Genomic DNA, 26,356 nt, shown 5'->3' with positions numbered 1-26,356 from the left:
GGGCGGGGCCGGGGCGGGCGTGGCCGCCGCTCCACCGGCCGATCCGGGCTCTGCGGCTGACGCCGCGGCAGCGGCCAATCCGTTGCGGCGCCGGGCCGGGCCTGGCACCGCCCCCGGCGGCTGTCCACAGGGACGGGCCGGAGCGGCCGCCGCTGCCGCGGGTGCTCGGGCTGAGTCAGCGCCCCCCTCCCCCGCCGAAGATGAACATCATGGACTTCAATGTGAAGAAGCTGGCGGCCGACGCGGGCACCTTCCTGAGCCGCGCCGTGCAGGTACGGCCCGGTCGCCTGGGGAGGCCTCGCCAGGATTGAGCTCCGCCGCCGCGGCTCTAGCTGGGGAAGGTGGGCGAGGCCGCGGGCTGGCTCCGCGGGGCCGCCGCCGGGCCCGGTGCGGGGCGTTGGCCGGGGAGCTCGGCTACTCCGCGGGCCGGGGAGCGGCGGCCGGGAGGGGCCGGGCTGGCGGCTGGGCCCGGCGCGGGCTTCCAGCTCTGACGGAGCGCCAGGCCCGGCTGCGCGGGCGAGGGCTGAGCCCAGCGCGCTGGCCTGGCCGGCCAGTGACGTGCTGCTGTGAGGTGCCTGCTCTCACGGCAGCTCCTTCCCCCGCGGGTGCCCTGCTGGCTCTGGGCACGGCAGGACCTGGGGATCTCGCCCAGGCTGGTTGCAAAGTAGCTGGGGCCGGGGGGCGGGCGGGGGCCGCTGAGGCAGCCCAAGGTCAGGACTGGCAAAACGGGGGGAAGGCGCCTGGGCTGAGGACGGCGAGTTTGAGCAGGTATCCGCTGCGAGGCGGTACGGTCGGACTTGGTGTACGGAAAGGACAAAGGTTTGTCTCGCCTGAAATAAGCTGGTGTTTTTACTGGCTGCTGAAAATGTGTCCTGCTGCCTGATCGGTGAAATTCGAGCTCTGATGTGACACGTAAAGTGTCTGCTTAGGCTTTTCGGTTTCATTTGAGCTTTAGTATCGTTTTTAAGCTGGTTTGATAGCCCATTGTTTCTGAATCGGTATTCCCCTTCCTTCACGCTAAGGGCACTGTAATTGGCTTTTGTTCCTTAGCTGTTGTCTTCAGCCGTAATCCCCTTTCTTTATATAATCAAACCTGAACAGATTTCCTGTCGGGAGGTGGACATCCGAGCAGTGTATATAGTGTAATCCACTTCGGTTTCTCATGAATTCTCGCTGGGTCACAGTCAGGTTTGGAAGGTGATTAAAGTTGTTATCTGATCTGATTGGTCTGATCTATTGCCCTAAATCTCAATATTCAAGCAGAACCAACGATCAGCACCACAGCAGAGCTCTGAAAATGCAGACTCATCAGAAAACATTGTTGTTCAAATTTAAACGAACTTAAAGCAGTCGTTGTGCTTCTCTTTGTGATAGAGGTCCTTTTCATGCTTCCTTCCCCCGCCCCGGCTTCTTTCAGGTCTACATATTTCCTAGATCATCTCTTCCTTTCCAGCCTCCACCCCTTTCCCTTTTTCTTACTCGACAAGGAAAAAAGGGAGATGCAGTTCACCCTTCATTGTAAGGTTCTGAGGCTGAGATCTTGTGATTTTGTCTCTTTTATCTTGACTTTTTACATTTAAATCAGCTTATTGCATTACATCTAATGCAGGTTTTTGCAGTCTGTCATAGTTTAAAGGTGGTCTAAACTGTGGTTTACTCCAGTATGCTCTATCTGCATTATTGGTTTACATCTGAATAGCTATATTAGCTGTCTGCTTAATCTAAACTAAAATTCAGTGGAAATGTGGAAGTAATAATTTTGTTCTACCAGCTGCCACTTTCCCCTAAAACAATAAGTTTACCGAAGGCACTGAGGGGGAGAAGCAAATCCGTAACCTGTTCTTATGATCTGAGTTACTCATGTTCTGGGTGCTACTGTTGCTTCCCCTGATGTGGTGGTGGTGGTGGTGGCGGGTTTTTTTGTGGGAGTTTGTTTGGTTTTGGTTTTGTGCGGTTTTTTGTTTGTTTGTTTTTTGGGGTGTGTGTGTTGGGTTTTTTTAAGTTACTATGTGATGCATACAGATAATGTTAAGGGTAATAATTTCGTGGATTTTTTAAACTATCATCTGGGTGTAGATTTTGTGTCCTCCAGTGAAAATTACAGTTCTGTATATTGAGTTAAACTCTTATGGTCAGGCATCGCTGGATAACATGGTATGACCTGGCACTAGTTGCTTTGGAACATTAGAAACAAAAAACTCCATCAAACCCTGCGAAACCATTCAACAGCATAAAATGGTATGTAGGAGAACCACTTAAAATTTCCATTCCAACTCTACTTAAGCTGTTTTACAAGATGGTGAACATCTTGTCAGTGTTTCACAGGCTTCTCACACTTTTCTGTTACAAGGGAATTGGGGCTGGTTTACAGCAAACCACCTGTAAACCATGTTCCAGGAAACCTGTTCCTTCTGTGGATGAGATTATACTGTGTTCAGACTGCCATATTGTAGTTAGTAATCTACAGAAAAATCAAGCCTAATGCACAGCTTACCCTTCCTTCTGGCAGACAGAAAATACTTTGAAGGGGTTGTTCTCAGTCAGTCTTGCAGTAGTTGCAATTTCTGGAACAAAGTAGCAAATGGTTATAGTTAGTGGTATTTGAGGTGAAATAAATGCCATAGTGTGTAGTAATGAGAGTCCTTCCTCTTGCCAGGCTCTGTAATCCGCAAGCTGCCTGCATAGTAGTGGGGAATGAGCTGGGCTTTTACTCTTTGGTAGCAGAAACACTTTTATTGTTCATCGCTTCTCCCCGAAGTTAGAGCCTTATCTTAAAGCAATTTCTCCTTCTAGTAATTTTGCAGTGTAAACTGCAAAAAATGTTGATTGGGCTGTGATAACCCAGTTGTATGCAAAACAGTACAATTTCCTTCTGTGGGAGCTGGTGACATTCAGGCAACTTGTGTATATATTTTTACTTTAATAAAGATAGATGGATTAGATGACTTACTGATATGATTTGTTCCAGCAGTGCTTACGTTAGGTATGTGTGTATGGCATGTTGTAAGCTTTAACGAAAAGCAAAACAAAGCTTTTTTTAGAGCTCTTATCAAAGTAGAAAACCATTAGTATCTGCCTATGTTGGAACAGTTTTTCTAAGTAGAGTAAAAATTCTTGATCCATAGCACCACTTTCCTTATTTTGTTCTTATCCTTAAGGAGGGATGGAATATTACCTGGAAAAGGGCATAAAACAGAAAGACAAGTTCAAACATAGGTTTCAGGGTAACTGAGATGGGAAATCAGAGTGGCAGCATTGTTGCATTACATCGATGGTGGAAACCATACTTCTGTCAAATTACTATTTACCACGTTAGTCAGTATTGCTAATATCAAGTTTTTCCTTTAAGTGTATATGTGAAATCTAACATTGGCTAGGCAATCTTCATACTGCTGAGTAGATGGTGCCAATGACACCAGGCTGTGAGGTGTGAGTGATGTGCTGGAGGGAAGGGATGCCATCCAGAGGGACCTTGACAGGCTGGACAGGTGGGCCTGTGCAAACCTCATGAAGTTCAACAAGGCCAAGTGCAAGGTCCTGCACCTGGGTCGGGGAATCCCAAGCACAAATATGGGCTGGGTGGAGAATGGATTGAGAACAGACCTGCAGGGAAGGACTTGAGGGTGTTGGCTGATGAGAAGCTCAACATGACCCAGCAATGTGCTCTTGCAGCCCAGAAAGCCGACCCTATCCTGGGCTGCATCAAAAGAAGCATGGCCAGCAGGCTGAGGAGGGTGATTCTGCCCCCCTACTCTGCTTCATGAGACCCCACCTGGAGTCCTGCATTCAGCTCAGGTCACCAATATAAGGACATGGACCTGTTGGAGCGAGTCCAGAGAAGGGCCACAAAGATGATCAGAGGGCTGGAGCACCTGTCCTACAGAGACAGGCTGAGAGAGTTGTTGTTCAGCCTGGAGAAGAGAAGGCTCTGGGGAGACCTTATAGCAGCCTTCCAGTAGCTGAAGGGGACCTACAAGAAAGAGCTGGAGAGGGAGTTTTTACAAGAGCATGTAGTGATAGGACAAGGGAAGAAAATGGCTTTAAACTGAAAGAGGGGAGATTTAGGTTAGATATAAGGGAAGAAATTCTTCCCTGTGAGGGTGGTGAGGTGCTGGAACAGGCTGCCCAGAGAAGCTGGGGATGCCCCAACCCTGGCAGTGTTCAAGGCCAGGCTGGATGGTGCTGTGAACAACCTGGTCTAGTGGAAGGTGTCCCTGTCCATGGCAGGGGGGGTGCAACCAGATGATCTTTAAGGTCCCTTGCAGCCCAAACATTTTTTTGATTTATGGAAAGATTAATAGGAAAGCCCTTTTCATAGACAAATACTCTTCTCTGTAAATAGTGAAAAAAAAATTCAAAACCATTTATATTGTATTCTAATGAACCTGTAAAATGTTTCTGAGAACAGCTTACAGTAGCCGACATCTCTTTAAAGAGCCTTTTAAACAGTAGCAGCAATAAATCCGTAATTAAATTCCATTCTTCCCTATACTGCAACTGAACTTTCTCATGAAGGCAGCTTGCTTTTATGTAGAACTGCAAATGCTGTAGCACTTATCTAGACTCTAGATGTGTATGAAATTAAAGTTGGTTTTATTCTACGTGTGATGGAAATTAAAACAAAATTGGGCAATGCAATTTACTTGTCTCGCATTCTTGTTTCTTACTGTAAGTTTAAATATCCCACCGAATAACTTAATAAGAATGAAGTTTGACAGTCAAAACACTTCCAGTCCTATTATGTTGTTAATTGGTAAGCTTGTTAGGGTTTGAATCATAAGCCAGGTTCTTCTGAAAACGCCTGACTTTGTACAGGCTGTCAAGTGATGAGATCATGATCATCATGAGGAACTGCTGCCCTGAAGAGGGACAGGCAAAACCCTCGTTTCTGGTTTTGCTTGGTTCCCTGCTGTGAAACACATGGCTTTCCCCTCTCTCGGAGAACTGGGATGGAAGTGCAGACTCATTGTGGATTAATAATATTAAATCCAGCTTCTGTTCACTTGATATTATTTAGCTAAATGGAATTATATTGTCACTGAAAACAGCTTGGAAGAGAACAGCAGAGGTCATCTCACGGTTTCTCTAAGGCATAACAGGATCAGTTATATCTAAACAGTTAATCAAACACTGATTTGTCCTATTCTAAGAAGCAAAACACCTCCCACCCCCAAAGATATTTATTCCACGGCTTGCCAGGGAAGTCTGGTTTAGCTTTTAATCCTTGTCTTTAAAAGCTTTCTCTAATGTCTAATTCTAATTTAAATCTTCATACTGAAATTTAAACTCACTGCTTTTTGTTCTGTTAGTTGTGGATGGACAACATTTTAAAAAACACATTAAAGGCAGCTGCAATGAGAATCTGTTGCATCTTCAGGTTTTACTGTGGGAGAAGGAACCAACTTACTTCAATCTTGTATATTTTATAATTAATCTTTTAATTGCCTTTGTTACCTCTGGACTCTTTCCATTTGGCTGCTGTTTCAAGGAGCACTATGCAAAATTGCACAAAATGCTTCAAGTGAGAACTCCTAGTAACAAGTAGAGCAGAGGATTTCTTCATAATGTTGTAAATTACCTTCCTTGTCTTGGTCTGATTAACACCCTCCCACCCTTTTTTTCCCCTGATAGTAAGGGTGCATTGTACTTAACTTTCTAATGTATCCTTAGATTTTTTATTGATGACTGGATAATGGTTAGATCTTTAAAAACATGATCTGCAACTAATATGAGTGAAGAGTTACTGTCTTAAACTTGTCCTGAGAAATTATTTCTACGAACTAACTGAGTACTTTCAACCTGTCTGACTAACTTGTAGTTCACGGAAGAAAAGCTTGGTCAAGCAGAGAAGACTGAACTGGATGCTCACCTGGAGAACCTTCTCAGCAAAGCAGAATGCACTAAATTGTGGACAGAAAAAATAATGAAACAAACAGAAGTATTATTGCAGCCAAATCCAAGTAAGGAGCCCTTCAAGTTTTTGTTTGCAACTTTTGAATTATTGAATTTGCCAGTGTAAATATTTACTGCAAGAGATGTCGCATAATTTATGACTAAATACAGCAGTCTTAAAATTTGAAGGCTAGTATTAGGGAAAGCACATCATGAAGAGCTACTCAGAATCAGAGACACTGTACCAATTGCTGGTACTTCCTTAACCCTTCAAATGGGAAAAGCTTTAGACAGAGCTCTTTAAACTATAGCATTGGTTCTATACTCTGGTCAATCTCAGATTGACTGGGTTTTGAGTTGTTTCCTGTTTAACTGAATTTCCCACTCTAATCTAGAAATCTTTGGTACCTATAAGAACTCTGAAGTTCTTCATGGAGTATATGCAGTGGCTCAAGAAATTTCATTACTATTTCATTACTTTAAACTGTCTCCACAATACAGTTCAGCTTGAAGCAGGCAAGATAAACTGAAATGTTGGTCTCTAACAATTTCTTTACTAAAGAATTATTTTCTCCAGATGCTGAATCTTGATCATATGCCATCATTTTATACACCATACTTAGGCAATACAATAAAGTTTCAAATATGCTTTCATGACTGGCGAATCTCTAACAATAACAGAAAAAAATAGGTAGAAGAAATGTAGTTTTCCGGTATGTTAATTGTATTTATTTATGAAATTGCCATGAGTAGTAATGTTGAGGATATTCATTTCAGACTCATATCCTACAGTTATCTGTGCCATTTGTGGCAGTTGTACTAGAGTTGGCAGCTGTAGGAATTTGCTTGCTGTATAGATCTAGATTTCAAGTCAAGACCTGGTCACTAGCCACTGAGCAAACTCCTATTACAAAAAAAAAAAATAAACCTCCTTTAGGTTTGCTCAAATGATAAAAATATAATGCTCATAATACCTCTGCACTAAAAACATTAATATTTTCCTTGTAGTGACATACTGAGTTAGTATTTATTAGTCCAGGTAAATCATCCACTGATAGTACTTCTCTAGTGCCAAACAGATAAATTCTTTATAGTGCCAATCTTTGAGCTATTGTTTTGGAAGTCTGTTGAATCCCTTAGTTGCAAAAAAAAAGCAGTGTTTAAAAAACAAATGTGAAAACCAGAACAACCAGTGCTATGGGAAAGATGCCATAAAAGTTACAGAATAGGCCAGAGGAAATAGTTGTCTTGTTCATTTAATTCAGTATTTGTAATATGTATTGACTTCTTCAGAAACTTGTAATTGTAGAATATTGAATCACTAACTGTAGGCTGGTAGAACTGCGTGAGGAAGATTCAGGGGAAGGATAATATATGGTAGTATCTCAGTTACGCTGACCAGTCAGTTTTCTGATGGCTAAAAATAATCGGTGTTAAGCAGCGGTCTTCATCTGTGAAGGGAATTTCAGCTGTTTGGCAGCCTACTTGGGAGGACTATCACAGGCTGTAGAGCTGCTTTTGGTGGTGGTTAGTGGAGCGACCCTGTCTGGGAGAGAAAAAATGACATTAAATCTTTTTTTTTAATTGTACCTTTAGGTCAGACCCATGTAATAATACAATAATTTTAGATTAGTTTTCAGTTCTATTGTCATTTAGTCAAAATTTAAAATTATGGATAAAGAAAAACCCAATGAATTTGGTCATTTTTGGTTCACCCTTCGTGCCAGGGACTGCACTGGTATCCGCGTTTGTCTGTGTCAGGTTAATAATTCTGGCCTTCATGAGAGAGTAGTTATTTAATCCAGTGCTGATGAAAGCTGTCTAATTCACAGTACTAATTTTTGTTGCATCAAAGTGGCAGGTTTGTTCATTGGAAAGTTTCTTTGTGTCTGTACTATTGCAGGCTGAAATTAGTTCATACTGGCTGCAGAAATAGTGTGAGCTAATGATGAAGTAAAATTCTAGTGAACAATTTTCACTTTTTTTCCTGGAGAGGGAAAAAAAAGACTGTTTGGTTTTGTTAAGGAGAAGCATTCTGTTATGTTCATAGAGTGAAGACTTCTGGACAAAATGTTGAAAAACTGTATAAATATACTGATAGAAGGGAGAGGAAAAGTATAATTTTTCACTTTCATAGATGGCTCTAAGAAACACTTGAACATAGTGTGACAAACATGGAATACAGTCAGTTTCCATGAACAGTATCTTAAATTTAATCTTGTTCAGTTTAATGTCCAGATTTTGAATTTTTTTTGTTTTCATTTTTTTGTTTCTATTTCTAATGTGTGTTTGAATGACAGTAATTATTTCAAATAAACATTTGTTGTAGATGCCAGAATAGAAGAATTTGTCTATGAGAAACTGGACCGCAAAGCACCAAGTCGCATGAATAATCCAGAGTTACTAGGCCAGTATATGATTGATGCTGGGAATGAATTTGGCCCTGGAACAGCCTATGGTAAGTAGACGCAAAAAATACATCTTGCATTGCAGAAATGAAGGCGGAAAAATGCACAGATCTAGTTTTTCTTAACAATGTAAAATGGTATTTCTTGTCTTCCTCTAGATAAAACTCTTCAATGACTTCTATATCAGTTTGAGGTGACTTGCTGTATAACTTTGAGCATTAGGAGATCAGTGACTAGGTTGCTATCCAAATCTAGAGCTAGAACCTGCTGTTGGAATGGTCACAGTCTTTGTGGATTTTCTTACCTGAACAAATAATTCTGGAGTTTAGTGTCCTTGTTAAAGGAACACATTTGCACATCTGATGACACTTATGCATTTTATTTGTGATGTGGAGTGAAATTGCGATCTGAAATTAAGTTCTATAGTAAGAAGCCTCTTTACTGTATTCCTTCTTTTCTTAATATATGTTTTGCTAAAGATGAGAGTGTAGAACATAATCTAAATTTTCTTCTTTCTCCATCAAATTTATATACTGATGACAGGAGGGTTGAAGGTGTTATATCTAATGTTTTATGCTAGCATTAATTATATAGTCCAATACTAGTGTTCTCTACAACTTTTAAAGTTGCTGATAACAGATTTAGCTGTTAATTTAACTCAACCAATTGAAATGCATAGGTGTCTATATAAAATACACTCTGCAATCGAAGTCTGGTAGCTAGCTCACTTTAGTTGCTTTCTTCGAAACTGCAGTGTGAAGGAAAAGTTTTGTTCTGGGAAGAATGAGTTCTTTATATCTGGAAATAATGGGGTTCCTTTTCAAAAGAAGGAAAGTGCCCTTAAAAAAAAAAAGTAAACGTTTTATAGAAGATTTATGGATATGAAATCAATAATGGCAGGCTTTGTTCCTCTTGCTTCCACATGGTTTTATGCTTTTATCTGTGGCCTTCCTTCTGATCATCAGCCTTAAGTCTTGCTTTTTAATGTTTAATAGAGTTGTACTTACAGGCAGACTGTACCTTAATTTGCAGAATTTTTAGAATTCAGGCAAGTAACTTAAAACTATTAGCATAAAGATAGATACACTGTTAGCTTTCATGTAGTGTCACAAAATATTTTAGTTCTCTGAAAACTTAGTGTCTTTTCTAACTCAGCTGTGTCAGTCTGAAACATAATTACTTTATACTTGCTACACTAACTTCAGTTTCAATACTTAACTTGAAACCAAATTTCAAAGTTCAGTTTATATACAAATGCATATTTAGAAGTTGGAGTTAATGGGGGTGGGGAAAAGTACGTTATTTTCCAGTAGTTAAGTGAGCTTTTCCCTTGCTACCAACTACTTCTGACTTAAACAAAAATATGGTATAAGGGGAGGAGGCTGTTGGGTTAAAATATGTAGGTACGATAACCAGTTCTAAAACAAGTGTTCACAATGCAGTTGTCATAGATAGTGAAACTTCTACAATGCTTTATCTTTTCTCATTGAAATCTTCCCTTGACCCATGATTGTTATTAATAAAAATGGTTTGGTTTGGTGTGTAGTTTGCTTTGTTCTGGATGGTTGGTTTTTTGTTTGGTTGGTTTTTTTGTGTGATTTTTTTTGATTGATTTTTAGCTGATTCGGATTTCTTTTGAAATCCCTTGTGATGGCATTGGATTGTATTTCAAACCGCTGCCCTAAAGTTTCCTGCCATTAGAAACTTCTTTTGTTAACCACTTGCCTGAATCACTATGAAACTTTTTTTTAACTTTGCAGGAAATGCACTCATTAAATGTGGAGAAACACAAAAGCGAATTGGGACAGCAGACAGAGAACTAATTCAAACATCTGCTATAAACTTTCTCACTCCCCTAAGAAACTTTATTGAAGGAGACTACAAAACTATTACTGTAAGTTGAATTGTGCATTCTTCAGCATTTTACAGCAATTGTAACTATAAATCTTCAAAATTAAGTAGTAGATAATTGTGCATTATTGCTTTCCTCAAACTAATGTAAAAAAGTCAGGTTGAATTTGTGCCTTTTGTGTATTTTCCTTTCTTTTGATGAGATAAAATAAAAATAATTCTGAAAACTTGTTTTTTTTGTAACAGTTATTCTATTAAAATTATGTGTCTTGAGTATAAAATGTGTGAGAATAATTAGGATCTAATTCTGCCCCTTGGTTCAACTGAAGAACCTTTTTTGTGTGTGATACTTAATTTTAAAAATTTCCAAGTAGACAGGCTTTTGGTTTTGAGTATGTTTACCTATTCTCATGAACTAACCTAATTCACTTTCAGAAAGAACGTAAACTGTTACAGAATAAAAGACTAGATTTGGATGCAGCAAAAACCAGATTGAAGAAGGCAAAAGTTGCAGAAGCTCGAGCTGCAGTAAGTAGATTTTTTTTTTTTTTTAATTTGTTTATAACTTTCAAACTTACTGATATATATTTAGAAACTCAACTACTTGGTTATGTTTCTAGTCCTCGCTTCTTACCCTCACTGTCTTTCTAGATACTTTGTAAGAAATACCTCAGTGGAACACAAGGAAATGAAAGCGAATTGCTGATCAAGGTGTTAGTCGTCTATTTTTAGATATTCCATCAAGTTGAACTTACTTGACCCAAGTAAATATTCTCCTCTTGTTCTATATGAGATGAGCCTGTACTGCAAAAACTGACTTCCTACAATCTGCCAAGATGGTTGTGAAAACATATCATCCAGAGGTCAAGTTTTGGCATTTGAATCTCTACAAGTGTTGAAGCATACGTATAATTACTTCCAACTGATGAACCTATCTAGACTTCTCTAAATCAAAAATATTTGTAGTTTACTCTTTCTAAATTGTTGTACTACTTCATACCACCAAACAGGGTGAGACTCTTAGTCTCACATTTCTTAACCTTTCTTATTCCCTCAAGAAATGCATGTCAGCAGCATAATCTCTGAGACTGAGCTTCGTAGTTGAAGAACCTCACGTCTTTGGCACGGTGATCCTTCTAAAAAACCAGCATCATCTCTACCTGACAGTTCTGCTTCTGTGTCTCAATCCTCTGTGTCATGTGTACTGTCCACGTGTATTTAAATTAGCTGTATTTCTTAAGTCCATGCATGCATTTCCCCTTATATTATGTAAATTTTGTGCAAAAAGTTACTTCTCTACTTGTCAAGCTTTCTTAATTTGTAAGACTAACATTGGAGAGCAGAGCAGGATTTTCCTCAGATAGTAGTGGAATTTAGAAGCAGTGAATAGAGAAGCAATGGACAGTAAACTATTCCTTTGCTTGGATTTGTTCGAAGGTAAGTTTTCAAAAAAAAAAAAAAAAAGGAAAAAAAAATTTGGTTAACTTCTGTGTGGCATGGTAGCAAGTATATACCTTACTTTCTAAAGCAACAGAAAGATCATAGGGAAATTATTCCCCTCAAACTTAGTTTTAAAAGAAAGGCTTTATACTTGAGTTTTAGTTCTGTTACCAGTGTAATCGCCCAGAGCTTGGTGCTTGGACAAAATTATTGCCAGTTGCTGCTGCTACTACTTGACCAGTCTTAAATATTCATATAGCAAGTAATTCAGTTTTATTAACAAATTTAGTGCTGGTAGAGCATGAAATGCCAGGCCTCTTACTTTACTACCTTGCCTTTACTTCAATTTTAATTACATTTTAACATCAGTGTGCATGTTTAAGAACTGTTAGATTGTGAAATTCCCAGAGAAGAGAGCAAATTGCATCTCTGTCCTCTGCAATACAGAAATGAGGACTAACCTGGATATAGGTGTGATGCAAATGATCCACCTTCTGCTGGCTCACTTATTTGTAAAGGAAGATATCTGATGAAGTGCTGAACTGATAGGTTACCAAAGTGTATTGACTTATGATGCAAATTTTTGTTTCACTGCTTTCTTTGACAGGATAAAGTGATAAATTGCATCTACATTTGATTTTTTTCCCCTGTTATAACAATATTTAATCTTTGAAATTACATTCTCCCATGCTTACTGTACAACTGAAGTAGCTTAGCTCAGTATTTAAAATAGAAATCTAACTAAACAGTTTTATTTATCTATATTCAGTTATATCTATATTCAGTCTTGCTTAGCTTAAACTTGCAGTGCTTTGTGCCGATGATCTGTTCACCTGCTATATTCACAATGTTGTAACTTGCTTTTGTCTTTTATCTGTGCACTTAAGCAACTAAACACCTCTCAGCCTGAAGAGAATAACATTATGGTAAATGTCTCTTACGTGCTCAACTTGCTGCATGTAAAATGGCTAAAGGTTTGTTGGCCTCCTGTGTTCATTCATTTTCCTATCAAATGTTTTCTCTTGCTATCCAGCTCATTTGGTCTTGTTTTGGATGTTTTCCATACCAAACTGGATTGGTTTAGTGTACTAAATACACTTATGTCAGTACAGCATTAGATGATGTTTTTATCAGAATATTTCTGATAATCTGAAGTATACAGTATTCTGATTTCTGTGAGTTTATGAATGCAAACTTAAAATGCAAAGGAGCCATATTTTTTTTAATTGATTCTGAAATTAATTTCACCCATTGGAGGGAAAGGAATTACTTCATTCTCCTATTTTTTTTTTTTTTCATATGAGTGGAAGTGAATTATGTTAAATGGCCAGGAGAAATTATTATTTAGAAATTATTCCCTTCAAGCAATGTTTTACAAATAGCTGAAACTGAATAATGTCACATAAATTAATGGCTTAACTTAGAGTATAGTATATCCTAAACTTGTTGCAAGAGCTCATCAATGCAGCTGTTTTTAGCATCATAATTGTAAAAGTGGAAAAGGGATTAATTAATTGTGTACAACATAAACTGTGCTGTTCAGCCTGTTCTGGGTTGAATCTTGGATCTGCATGGCATAGTGGGTCTCATCTCAGTGTTCCAGATTTCTCAGTCATGATCAGATATGAGCAAATAAACTTGTTTGTTACAACTTGCTTCTTCAACCTTTATGCACATTTCTTCCAACCAAAGTCTTGATTGTGTCATCATCTTACAACTGCAGAAAATGAAGGTTAAAAGAGAACTGCATTGCAAGAGGGAGTTGTAACAGCAAGCTGAAGTAATTAACTTCTAGAGTAAATTCCTTGCAGTTTTGTGATTTTTGCCGTACTACTTGCTACTACTTTAATTAAAGATGCTACAGAGGTATAGTTTGAGATACAGTTTGAGATACCTCTGTAGCATCTTTAATTAAATTTAGGTTTCAGTAAAAATTCTTGTGAAATAGGAAACCGGTAATGGAATTAGCAAGAGAAATCATTAATCTGTTTCAGTCTTTACTTAACCAGCTGTTAAAATGAGAATAGCTTTCCATAGTTTTCCAGTATTTTAACACATTAACGCAACTTAAATTCCTCCATAAGGTAATTTAGTTTGTCTGATTCATGTCATTTTCTAAGTAGTTATGTCTCATGTTGTAATAGCTTGTTTTAAATAGATTCTTGTAACATCTAAGTTCTGCAAGTCATATACTGTTCAGTATCTAATATGTTTCACAAATGTAGTGCTAGTCACACTCATAGTTTCATTGCATATGAAGGGCTTTGGGCAGCTGACTTACAGCACTTATTAAATCCCTGTGAAGTTCTGAGGACAGGGAAGTAGTTAAAAGCCAAAGTATGGTTGCATTCTGTATTGCAGTACTACCGATGTCTCAGTTTGTATGTCGTTTGTTTTTTTTTTTTCCCCTGCTCTTAATGCTGCCTAGATATGGGCTGAGGAAGTGACAAAAGTAAGTAAACAGTTTAGAAACTGCAGAATTCTGAAACCGTAACTTGTACTGGTCTAATGTAATCAAGAATATTGTGTGTTCTTGATTTTGGTGTGACGCTGGCAGCCTGATGCATTACATCGGAGCACACTGGTTCCTGCTAGGGCCTTTCAAACTCCAGTGGGAAGACAATGTCTGGGGCCCGTTCTGTAGTAAGCTGTTTCTGGCTGTCACTTAGTACCATATGATTCTTATGTGACAGGATACAATAGAAAAAGAACTACAGCACTTGCCTCTCAAAATTTACTGGTGTGGCGTTCTGTTAAAAATGGCCTCTTAAGAATGAGCTTATTTGAAAATTCCCTGGAAGGCTGGGGTCCAGTAATCTAAACTGTCCTGAAAAACACCAATCTTCAACTTCTACTCAGAACATGGAACAGTAACTGAAATGCTGGAGTGCATGCAGGAAACTCAGAGAGAGCTCTGCTTTGGAGAGGGTTTTGGTTTGTGCTTGTGTGTTTTTGTGGGTTTTGGTTTTTTTTCTTCTCCTCCTCCTCCTCCCCACCTTTCTCCCCAGTGTCACTAGAGAATGCTGTGCTTATCTTAAGCAACTGAAATTAGGAGGTAGGCACATCTGAAAACTGCACCTGGGCTGAGGGCTGGTTCATAACTAGAGCATGAGCCCTGGGGTGGGGGCTGCAGCCATCTCTTGTCATGCCATCCCTCGCCCAGGGAGAAACTCAGTGCAGCCAAGGGAATGTGCGCGATCGCTGCTCCGGGGCCACGAGAAGGGCTGTTCTCAGCCTCACCGGCTCTGACAAAGTGGTATTGGGAAACAGGCTGTGAGAAGTTGTGCTAACAGTTAGAAGGAAATTTCTGTGGAGGAGGGGAAATAAAAATGAAGGGTAGCAATAGAAAGTAAGGGTAGCTGGAGAGCAGGGGCTTTCAGGTGTGGCTTTTAAAAGGGGACTAGATAGGCTGCTGTGGGAGGCGGAGAGAGTTACTATTAGAAGCTGGGATATGAGCTTTGGGTGAAATTTTGGAGGCTGTGAGAGAAAATAAATGAAGGCTTTTTGTATTCCAACTTTCTGTGAGTTATGGTGCAAACAGGGAGATATGTGTAGAACGTACAGTGAGAGTTTAGGCAGAAGAAGGAGTTTAGAGATTGAACTGTAAAAGGAGGGTTAGGTCAACTTCGATCCCAAAATTCGAACGTTATTTTACTAGTTAAGTAAAGAAACATTTGAAAGCAGCAACCTGTCTGCTGGACTACTTGGTACTATTTGGGGAAAAAAGATGGGAGGGGGGCAGTACTGCTGGGAATAAAAACTGATCTTGAAGATATAAGATGTTTATGAATAAAACTATTGGCTTGTCAGAGGCAATGACAAGCAACTTTAAGGACAGCGAAATCTAACAGATTGTGCCTTGGAGAAAGAAAGAAACAATACAAAGTGCTTAACCATAGCATAAAGGAGAAGAAAAGCTTTAAATCTTGTAATAAGTTATGTAATTCAAAGTTCCTTTTTTTATTAAGCATGTAAAAAGCAGAGACAATTGAGAAGAAACTACAGCACACACACACACTCTGCCAAAGGAACAGTAATCCATCCAGGTCTCTAAAGGCAGTCTGTCCTTCTGTGTTTGAAAGTTGGAGGAAGAGATTCGTAGATGTTTTCAACTTAAATCTAAGAAGCTTCCCAACAAGGATTTCAGACTATCCAGTAATTTCTTGATCAACCAGAGGGTTATATTTTTTTTTTTTTGAGTCAGAACAAAAGATCTGATTGGTGTCAATGACAGGCTTCCTTCAGTTTAACTTCCCTTCTGAAATATGGAATTAAAGGATATTAAATGCTGTACTATAAAACACATGGGGTAAGTACTGATATTACACATTTTATAAACATGGATTTTGTTAGGATTCATCTGAGGTGTTTGGTATAGTCAAGGGAAAGAGCAGAGGCTTTAGTATCTGTTCAGCACGTTGAGGTTAGACTGGTTTTGAGCATCAAGAGGAGCTCCTGTCTTTGACTATAAACGAGACAAGGAGGCCCAGCTGTATCGGGTAGCACAAATATATTGATTATCACTGTTTTACTAATAGCATGTCTAACAAAACAACATTAGGAAGGCGATTTTATTTCCTATGCTCTTATGGTTGTGTGTTATCCCTTAGCTACAGGATTGTACAGTATTTCTGAGATATCATATATTCTTATGCAAAATTTGGTGATATTATGAACTTCTGAATATTCATATTCAGAAACTGGGTTCATATGTTGAACTGGGGGAGCAAGTACCATTTTGAGGGATCTTCGTGGGAGATACCTCGTGAGGCCTTCTAATTGCTTTAAAAATAAAATATGACTGCAGTTGGGGGTCACTGGAAAGTTTAGGCTTGTATTTTGAGCTCTTCATTCTGTTCAGAAACAAGGGTGAGCAGGCCATAAGCTTCCCAGACTGAAAGTCAGCTGGTTTTCACCTTTACCACAAGATGTAGCATAGAAATGCCATCCTGCTACTGTTCACCTAGCAGTACTGGAAATAGGGATGGGCAAAACAGATTAAACACATCATCACATGATTCACTTTATGTAAATCTACAAAACCAGTACATCGGGCTTTTGTAAAGCAATGCATTTAAAGTCACTCTATACCGGCTAGGTTAATACGTGTTACCACATTATTTGCTTTGCCTTTTCTTATAGCAAGTAGTTGATTTGCTAAAATATTGCTGAAACAAATAGAATTATTCTGATGGATATTTCCCCTTTTATGTTCTTATATATTTACTTACCTGGCAGGAAGAAATAAACACATTAGCAACTGCTGACTTCAGAGAAGTGAGAGACTAGACTATTTATCTCCAGATAAATGGTTTACCTATGATTTTGCTGGGGGTTTTTTTGTATTTGTTTGGTTGGTTGGTTTTTGGGTGTGTGTTTGTTTGGGTTTGTTTTGTTTTGTTTTTTAGAAGGAAATGAAGATGTTGCTAATAGACAAGGGAATGCTTTTCTTTCTGTCTTGGCTATCAGATTTGCCTTTTTTCCCCCCAGTTTGTTCTTCCATTTCTCTCAAGGACTGCCAAATGGATTTCACTGATATTAATACAGATTTAATAGGAAAATTCCAAGCAAAGATTCTTGCCTCAACAAACTTTGGAAACCTAATTATTTTGTAACTTGATGCATACACTGTTATCTCAGTTTTAGTTAGAAACACAGGGTACTCTGTAGCTGCTTCTTCACTGTTTAATTAACCTCTAAGCTTTCCCAAGTGCAGTGACTTCAGAAAAACATTTATTGGGTAACTGCATCATTCTTCTGTGCTCATTTCTGAGATTAAGATCCTTCCATGTGACTTTTCATATTGATTAACATTAGTGGAATGCAAGAGCAGAATACTTGCAAATACATAAAATCCCTTTGAAGCCCATGTTTTATCAGCATCACCTCATTAAGTTTCCTGAGAATATATTTCCTTTCTCTGTTTTGTTGAGAACAGTAACTTATGCATCTTTGACTTAATGCAGATTTTTGCCTTTGTGTTTGTTTTTAGAAACAAGGTGCTAAATGCATATAAGAATTGAGGCAAGGTAATCCAGATTCCAGACTGAGGATGTTCTGTCTCAGAACATTAAATCTTAGATATTACAACACATTTTTATGTATTTGTGTATTTTGAGTGGTGTCCTTTTTTCCCCAAAAAAACTACTTTAAAGTAATTTCGGCTTGTGCTAGATGGAAGTCCTTTAAAACTGCTATAATATTAACTTATTTAAAAATTGCTGATAATGATATGTAGCAAGGAATAAATATAATTGGGATTATTTAAATACAAAACTTAAATCAAATCATTTTAATAGGAATTTTACTCTAATTCAAGTTAAAACATTTGCTATAGTTTGGATTTATTTCTTTTTAAAGACGCCTCAATTACAAGCTCCAGAAATACTTCTAGAAGCTTGGTGGCCAGTAGGATACATTGATTTATGAAATATCCTGTTAAAACTTACCGTCAAAGATTTATGTATGGTTGATTGCTGTGCAGTTACATGACAAAAATAATGTGAGGTTTACCCTAGATTATTTGATCAGAGTCCTGTTAACTTTAAGTATACCAAAAAAAATTACACTGTCCTTGGCTGCCACTGCTATGCTGGCAGAACCCCTGGTGCAGACATTGTTATGCCAGTGAGTGTTTGGCTTGTTACTGGGAGAGGTGGGGTAATATTGTTGGCAGAAAAATGCCTTCCTTTTGCAGGCATTGACTATATGGAGTATGTATCTGATTATATAGCTGTTTGTTGTGTATGCAGGGCCTCAGCATTTCTGAACCCAAAATGCAATTATTCTTTTTGCCTAGTAAAGATCTGCAAAGAAAAGCCTGTTTCAAACACCCAAGCCTGTGATTAATGCATTTAGATGAGTAGCTCTGAATAAAACAGAACTGTTGCAGTTGAAAGGTGTAAGAGAGTGCATCGTACAAATACCTAATGTGCATCCTTCCCTTTAGTCTGAACAGGAAGTACGGATTACCCAGAGTGAATTTGACCGACAGGCAGAGATCACCAGACTTCTGCTGGAGGGAATCAGCAGCACGCATGTGAGTACCCAAAGGGGTAGAAGGGGAAAGTCAAAATTGGGGAACTTTCTAAAAATAACTACAGAAAGCTACTTGTCAACTTTAGGCTAAGAGTTTTCATTCCAGTATGTTAAAGCATCAAATTGTGTTTTTCTTATTTTTTGAATTCTAGTTTATTATCCACTGAATTTAACCTTAGTCTCTCGTTAACCTTGAGAATGCAGGAGCTTTCATTTTTATCTTTTAAACTTGGCTTCCCATTCGTCAGATCAACTGAATGTTGAAACCACAAAAATGTGCTAAAATATTTATTCGGTTGTGAAAACAATATAGGTAAACGGCATGATGCTTGTACACCACCTATTTTTTGTGCTCAAATATGTTAATTTTTGTGATATCCTGTTTATCTGGTAAATCCAGACACTATGCCTATGTGACATAAATCCGTATGTGCCAATATTTGCATTAGCACCTGATTAGGAGACCAGTCTTTCTAATGCAGCGTAGTACTTTTATAGACTAAAAACTTGAATTCTTTGCTGTATTATAGGCACATCATCTTCGCTGTCTGAATGATTTTGTTGAAGCTCAGATGACCTATTATGCACAATGTTACCAATATATGTTGGATCTCCAGAAACAACTTGGAAGGTAGTAACACTGTAATAACTTCAGAAAAACAGAACAAAACATTTTGTTCTAAGTGCTTGTGGATAGTAGGAAAACTTACACTGATGTAACAGTGGTGAACACACAGGCATGCAGGACTGAAAGGAATATATCTGTTCTCAGGTGATTAATATGTAATTACCCCAGTGCAACTACTTCCCTAAGCCTACGCACAGCACTAATGCATTTTGAGGATTGATTTACCAAGATTTTGTTTATTGTTGTAATTGAGGAAGGTGGGCCCATGGTAACCTCATTCAGTGTTGCAAGAAAGAATTTCTAGAGATTTACTTGTAACCATTCAGTTGTCTTATGCTTCATGCTACAAAACTGATATGCAATGTCGGAAAAGTTTTTGTACTGCCCATAAATTCCTGTTACTTCTTAATTTGCTACGGGATACTACCTGATTTTAAATGAAACTGCATTCTCCGCTGTTAAGTGAGTTGGAAGCACAGATATTGTATCTAGGGAGAGATGTAGTTTGTAATGTCTATAATCAGTAATCCAAAGCACTCACAGTGGAATGAGCAAGTTTGTCTAGTTTTACTGTTTTGTGAATTTAGCATTTTTTTAAGGATGAAAAGAAACCGTCTGATATTAGTTTGTGCTCATAATCCTTTTTTTGTGATTGCTGGTGAGGTAAAGATATCTACATGCTTACTTTTCATAAAGTTTCCCTATTCTAATTCTTTACAAATCAGCCTTTCTTAAGGTTATACCTTAAGACCATGTTACTTAGTTGAGCATATGCATTGAAGGATAGTCTGTGCTTGGAAACTTCCTGTAGTGTCTGTTCCAAATAACTTCCTCTATAAAATATCTCTGTTTGTTTTTCATGACAAGGAAGTAAAAACAAAAGTGTTCTTGAGTCTTGTTCTTTTCCTGACCTGCAACTTCCTGTGGCATTTCATTTCCTTTCTTCAGTTTGTTTGAATAGGTGGTCTAAAGACTTTATAGAAGTCTTTAAATATGTGATTTTTAAAAGAAAAGCTACATCTTTAAAGTTACATTCCATTGAAAGAAGTGTTCAACTCTAAACATTGGTAGTGCATAAATGCAAACTGTAGAATTGAAAGCTTGAAAATAATTGTTTACTGGATTTTACTGGACAAGTGGATTTTAAATTAGAAATTGAGTGTGGTATATTTACACAATTATTTTGAGATGATGTTTTTAATTTCTGTACTCCTAGTATATTTACCAAACAGAAAGCTTTAAGCATAATACCCTTAAGGGAGAACATATTCCTCTTTAAAATCTCTTGCTTTAGGATGTATAGCGTGTCCCAGGACAGTTATCTTTGTTTAAAATGTACGTAAACTGCTACCAGGTAGAAAAAAGGAAATTTAAAGGAAGTACTGTCCTTAGGAAAACAGAAGGATGTATCTTTATGTGGCTATCATCTGACTAGTATTTTTGATAAAATTACTATGATTGCTAGAAGACCTGAAGTGTGGAAGCTTTGCAAAATCCTAAATGCCTCAAATAGCCAAATGAAGTTTCCCTGCCTACGTGGATTAAAACAGTAATGGTATTAAATCTTGGGTGTGTCTTTACTTCCTTGTACAAGGAAGTCCCCAGGAGAGCACTGGGACAGTCTCAAGTTGCGCTTCTTGCTTTGGAAGAGTTTCTCAGTTTCTAGGCGCGTGGTGCATAGCATTGCAATATACAACCAGATGAGCACGATATGTGTAATGTTTTTCCTATGTTACGCATAGGCAGATACAGTACCAAATAAACAGCTTAGGCAGCTCAGCTAGGTTTTGGTTGTGTTTGCCAGCTCTCTGGTGGTTAACAAGGGATATAGAGCGCTGAATTACACCTGTTCTTTTCACCCATCTAGGAATTACATTGTGCCATATTCTTATGAAAGCCAAGAGCTGTGAGGGACTTATTTTTGTTTTGAGATTGAACCAAAGGTGTTCAACCTCTAAGTGGGATAGTTTGCTTGAAACAGAAACCTGGTTCTTAAGAGTATATGCATGTTATATTTCACCTGAGTCAGAATCTAGGGCATAAACCCTGACGTGGTTCACATTGACACTATTCAAGTTCCAAAGCTGAGCACTGATTTTTCTTGATGTGCTTTCCAGAGTCAGCTGTAGGGAATCATAGAATTATTTTAGTTGGAAGAGATCCTCAGGATCGAGTCCAACTATAACCTAACCCTAGCACTAAACCATGTCCCTAAAAACCTCATCTAAATGCCTTTAAAACCCCTCCAGGGATGGTGACTCCACCACTTCCCTGGGCAGCACGTTCCAGTGCTTCACAACCCTTTCCACGAAGAATTTTTTCATAATATCCAAGCTGAACCTCCCCTGGTGCAACCTGAGGCCACTTCCTCTTGTCCTATCACTTGCTGCTTGGGAGAAGAGACCAACACCCTCCATGGTACAACCTCCTTTCAGGTAGTTGTAGAGAGTGAGCAGGTCTCCCCTCAGCCTCCTCCAGGCTAAACAGCCCCAGTTCCCTCAACTGTTCCTCAGAAGACTTGTTCTCGGTTCTATTTATATAAACAGACATGGGTTTATGGATGTTTCTCTTCAAGGCAGCATCAGCTGCTTATCCCTTGACTGCCTTCCCCTCCTGTGGGACTGCTTAAAGAATCAAGTCTCCCAGGTTAAAAGCAATCTCCTTATTTTTCAGTTCCCCAGAATGAACTATACGAATCTGTTTCAAATATCCTGGTACTCTGACCGTTTGGTGTTTTTTCTTGCTGATGACTGGTTTTGCTCTGAATTTTATCAGCTTCCCTGACAGCCAAGCCTAAGCTTTGGCATCATTATTTTTTTCAAATTACCCATTTCTAGTCCCCTACTCTACAAGCTGTGAAACTCCTGCTACTCAAGTGTTCAAAAAAATCCCAGACAACCTCTGTATAGCCAAAGTTTTTCAGTAACATGCCTACATATGGCTTTGCAAAAAGAGTGAGACTTAATGCTTTACTGATTGACAGAGTAGTTATAAAGCTTTACCTTTATTTTCCACTAGCTGTACAAACCAGTGACCCTTTGAACTGAACAGAATCATTTACAAGTAATTACCGTGTTAACAGAGAACAGGTTTAGCAGTATACCAAACAGTAATTTAGCAATACTGAAACAGCTGATTGTCATTTAAAATTAAGTCCATCTGTCTGAATGTCAACTAATCAAGTAATAAACATATCATGAGGCACATCTGAGTTATCCCTACAAAAATGTGGAGTCTAGCTTTTCTTCCCTTTGTTCTTCTAATTTGAATTGCTCAGGGAATACAGTGAACTGGTTTGAAAATCTGGAAAGTGAAAACAATTTTTTTTTTTGTGGAATTGCAGTCTCTTCTTGGTAACAGGCTCTTTATGATCAAATGAGGTCAAGGTAAGCCAGAGCGGGGAGTGGAACTTCTTCCTTTTGATGGTAGTAAACTGCTAACTAAACTCATAACAGTCTCCTGAAAGTCTATCCAATTTTTTATATGCAATTCAGTCTAACTGTAAAGGGACTATTTCTGTCCTTCACACTATATTCCTGCTGTTTGCCTTCAGTCAGAAATAACAATTGCATGACTGCAAGGTGAACATGTTTAACAAGGAGTTCTGTTAGAAAGTTAAGCAATCATCTTAATGATTTTTCTAAGATCAGATTGTTGAATCAACTCCAAAACAACAGATTGCTTAATCTGGCAAATTTACACTGCCACCAAACAGGGTGGCCCTGCTCCTCTACCCCTTTACTGTGCAAACGTTCATTCTCTGTCATTTGAGGCAGATCTAGCATAGTGTGAAACTGTAAACTTGTGTGCAGTACTGCTGTAGCTGATACAGATTTGAGCTGCCTTAATTCCACCTATGTTCATGGCTACACAATGCAAAAATTATCCATTATATTGATAGATCTAGTTTTCACCTGCATCAGCTTCCCTAAACCAGCTCCTCTTATGATCATATGAGTACCTCTAATGCTGCAAACATGGGTGTGGGAATATACTGATCTGGATTTATGTGGTTCAGGTTGCCACTGAACTGTGTCTTCAAGAAGAACTTAACTGGGGAGTATAGGTGGGAAGGGATGAGGCTGTGTTTTCCGACAGGTTCATGCACATGGTATGAATAGGTCTTCATTATGTCAAAAGAGTAGGCAGAAAAAAAAAGAGGGGGGTAATATGTCCACATCCCAGATGTTAGTGGAAAACCATCTATGTAGAAGGACTGATGAGGAAAGTTATGTGTTGGAATTGACTGACTAGTTGATGTATAGACTGGTCAAAAGAATGGAAGGAAAGGCAGCTACAGTTCCATGTCATCCTGACTCAGTCTGACTCCAATTTGCTGACCCTTTTTCACTGTATCAGCTTTGCCATTTTTCAAAACGTTCATTGACCTGCTTTTAAGGTAGAATCAGATGGGTGTTGGAACAAAAGGCAGCAAAGGGACAAAGAATGACTACATCAATGGCTAAATGAGTAAGTTCAATCTGCCATGGAACTGCATCCCAGGATGTAGGGCAGAGTGACATGGAACAATCTCACAGCTCGTCTTTGCCCCCCATGCTGTCCCATTTCCCCTGCCCCACTGCCCTGAAATCTCTTGCTGCTTGGCTCCCCTCTCTGCTGCTTCTACTTCAGCCATGATGTCATTCAGTCCTTTCCCTTGGATTGGTTCTGGCTCTCATCACAGGTGTTTTGTGATTCAGCTCATTAACTTAGAAGATTTTACACTTCTTTTTACCCTTTTTTCAGGCAGGTTAATGAGTTGAATTGACTTCATGAAAGGGTCTGGCAAGCACTACAGCTGGCACAGAACAAGCAGCAGCCTAGAAAGGAGGGGCTTAAGTTGATATAAGTTCATCTTTAGTGTAATAAATATTTTTGTTTTACAACATGCAGTTAGCTGAATCAATGAACTGATTTAGATTAGAAAAATCATTGTGTGGGGTTTTTTATTTCTTTCAGAGGGAGAGTGTGTTTTAAACTTGCATTATATTTCCCTGATCTGGTTCAGCAGCACAATCCTTTGTGTAGCCACATAATTGAGGAATGAGCAGGAGGAGGTGGAGGCTGCTTTTACTGGCAGAGCTGTCAAAAGAAATGTTTATTAAAATACAGTCTGGATTAAGTCTGACCTACAGTGCTTTCCTGGTTTTGCCTTTTTTTTTTTTCTTTCTGAAGAGGCAATTACCAAATTTTCTTAAGTTGGCAGTATTTCTTTTAAAGTGTATTGGTTTGATTTATACTACAGGTCAGGAACAAGTATATTTATTTAAGTTTATACAAATATCAGTGCTATTCTGTTACTGCTGTCTACTGGTGTTTATTCTGTAGTTGATAAAAGCAAGAATGCTAATTTAGGCACGGAGGCATGTAGAACTGATTCACTCAGAAGTATTTTCATTTGTTTTTCTCCCACAGCTTTCCATCTACTTTCCTCTCTAACAATAATCAGTCTTCCTCAACTCCTGTGCAGAGTGTTTCTCCTCCCTCAGTCTTGGCCTCAGCCTCTGCTTCATTGCCTTCAGTAACCAATTCAATAGTTACTTCAGGCATCAGTGAACTGAAGTCATCAAGTGGCAGCAGGAAAGCGAGAGTTCTCTATGATTACGATGCTGCAAACAGCAGTGAATTATCATTACTTGCAGATGAGGTAAGAGTTTTCTGTGTACCTTGATCATTTAAAAGTAACATTGGAATGCTTGTGTCTAGCCAGGTAAGATGCGCTACATCAAGAAATCTGTGTAGTTGATATTTTTGAGTAAACTTCAAGAGTATTCTTGGAGCATTGTTCTGTACCTATATACCCTAACATTGCATAGTGAGAGTTAACATTTGTTATACCATCTTAGCTTGCAAGAACATTTGCTAGACAATCAAGATGCAATTTAACTGTCTTTTTTTTACCACACTTTTAGCACTGTTATCAATACACTTAGTCTTTCAAACATTAAATATTGCAATGTGGGAAGGATATGAAAATACAACCATTTCTTGTGTGTGTTGTGCTGTGTTTATTGCTGTTCCAATTCAATTGCAAACTCAAGTCAGAGAATCCATACAAAGCAAGTGGAGATACACAATGGATCAGGGTTCTGGAACAGATTTCCACCTAGTAATGTGACTGTAGCTTAACCCTGAAAAAGAGCATTCACCAAAAAAATTTCAGATTTTTTTTTTGTAAGTTTGCATTACTTAAATATTTCTACCTGACTTTGTTTTTTATCTAGACAGTGACTTATAAGCTGCGGCCTAACATTTTCTGTTAAGATGTAGCACATCAACACCATCTGTCTTTCTGTCATGCACCTGAAGATCCAATGAACTTTCTTTCAGATTGCCTGTTAAAGTTGGTGGTAATATACAAGACTTGTAGATAAAAAGAATAGAAAAGAAACAGTAATTAATAGAATTTCATCAGAAAAAAGGAACTTTAAAATATGCTACTATTTCTGCTTCTTTTCTGTGGACCAATGAAATAACTTTTATGAGCACTAGATTATGTTCCATGGATGCTCACATTAAATGCTCTATTTAACTTAGTTCTAAGACCTTGGAGATCATATGAAGGTAGACTATAATCTTTTTCTAAGCAAGGAAAGGTTATAATAATGTGTTTCTGTTTTTTAGGTGATAACAGTGTACAGTATCCCTGGCATGGATTCAGACTGGCTGATGGGTGAAAGGGGAAATCAGAAAGGCAAAGTGCCTATTACTTATTTAGAATTGCTAAACTAAATGGTTGGCCTGAATAAAGACTGTCAATTATGGCAATGCCGTATTTATATACAAGTAACGTTATGTAAGCAGGTTTAAGTGTCTTCCATGTTATTGTCTTGAGGGACAAATACCAGCCATTACAAACTGGCTTTTCTGCCAGCGTGGTTGCATGGTAAATACTATATTCAAACTTAATGTGTTTAAAGCTTTTACTTCATGTGCCAAGAACAAGTTTCCTACAGATTTGTTTCTACTGAAGTTTTCACTAATACAAGCTTCTACTTTTGAGTAATCTAGATTGAAAGCAGGAGGTACTGTTTTCTACTGAAATTTTTCATTAATGGCAAAGCTTTTCTTCACATAAAATAAACTTATTGTGAACTGA

General features: G+C 38.5%; 1 protein-coding gene across 1 annotated transcript; it reads left to right on the top strand.

Annotated features, from left to right (window-relative positions):
- Positions 1 to 68: 68 nt before the first annotated feature.
- Positions 69 to 26,356, top strand: SH3GLB1 (SH3 domain containing GRB2 like, endophilin B1). The gene is made up of 9 exons (XM_065656028.1): positions 69 to 272; positions 5,819 to 5,960; positions 8,222 to 8,350; positions 10,061 to 10,194; positions 10,587 to 10,679; positions 18,541 to 18,630; positions 19,160 to 19,260; positions 24,673 to 24,904; positions 25,882 to 26,356. The coding sequence occupies exons 1-9, from the start codon at positions 201 to 203 to the stop codon at positions 25,987 to 25,989; spliced, it is 1,101 nt and encodes a 366-aa protein (XP_065512100.1). The 5' UTR covers positions 69 to 200; the 3' UTR covers positions 25,990 to 26,356.

Source organism: Caloenas nicobarica, chromosome Z (genome assembly GCF_036013445.1).
Source record: "Caloenas nicobarica isolate bCalNic1 chromosome Z, bCalNic1.hap1, whole genome shotgun sequence".
NCBI lineage: Eukaryota > Metazoa > Chordata > Aves > Columbiformes > Columbidae > Caloenas > Caloenas nicobarica.
The sequence above is the reverse complement of the archived record's forward strand: the minus strand, read 5'-3'. Positions and strand labels throughout refer to the sequence as shown.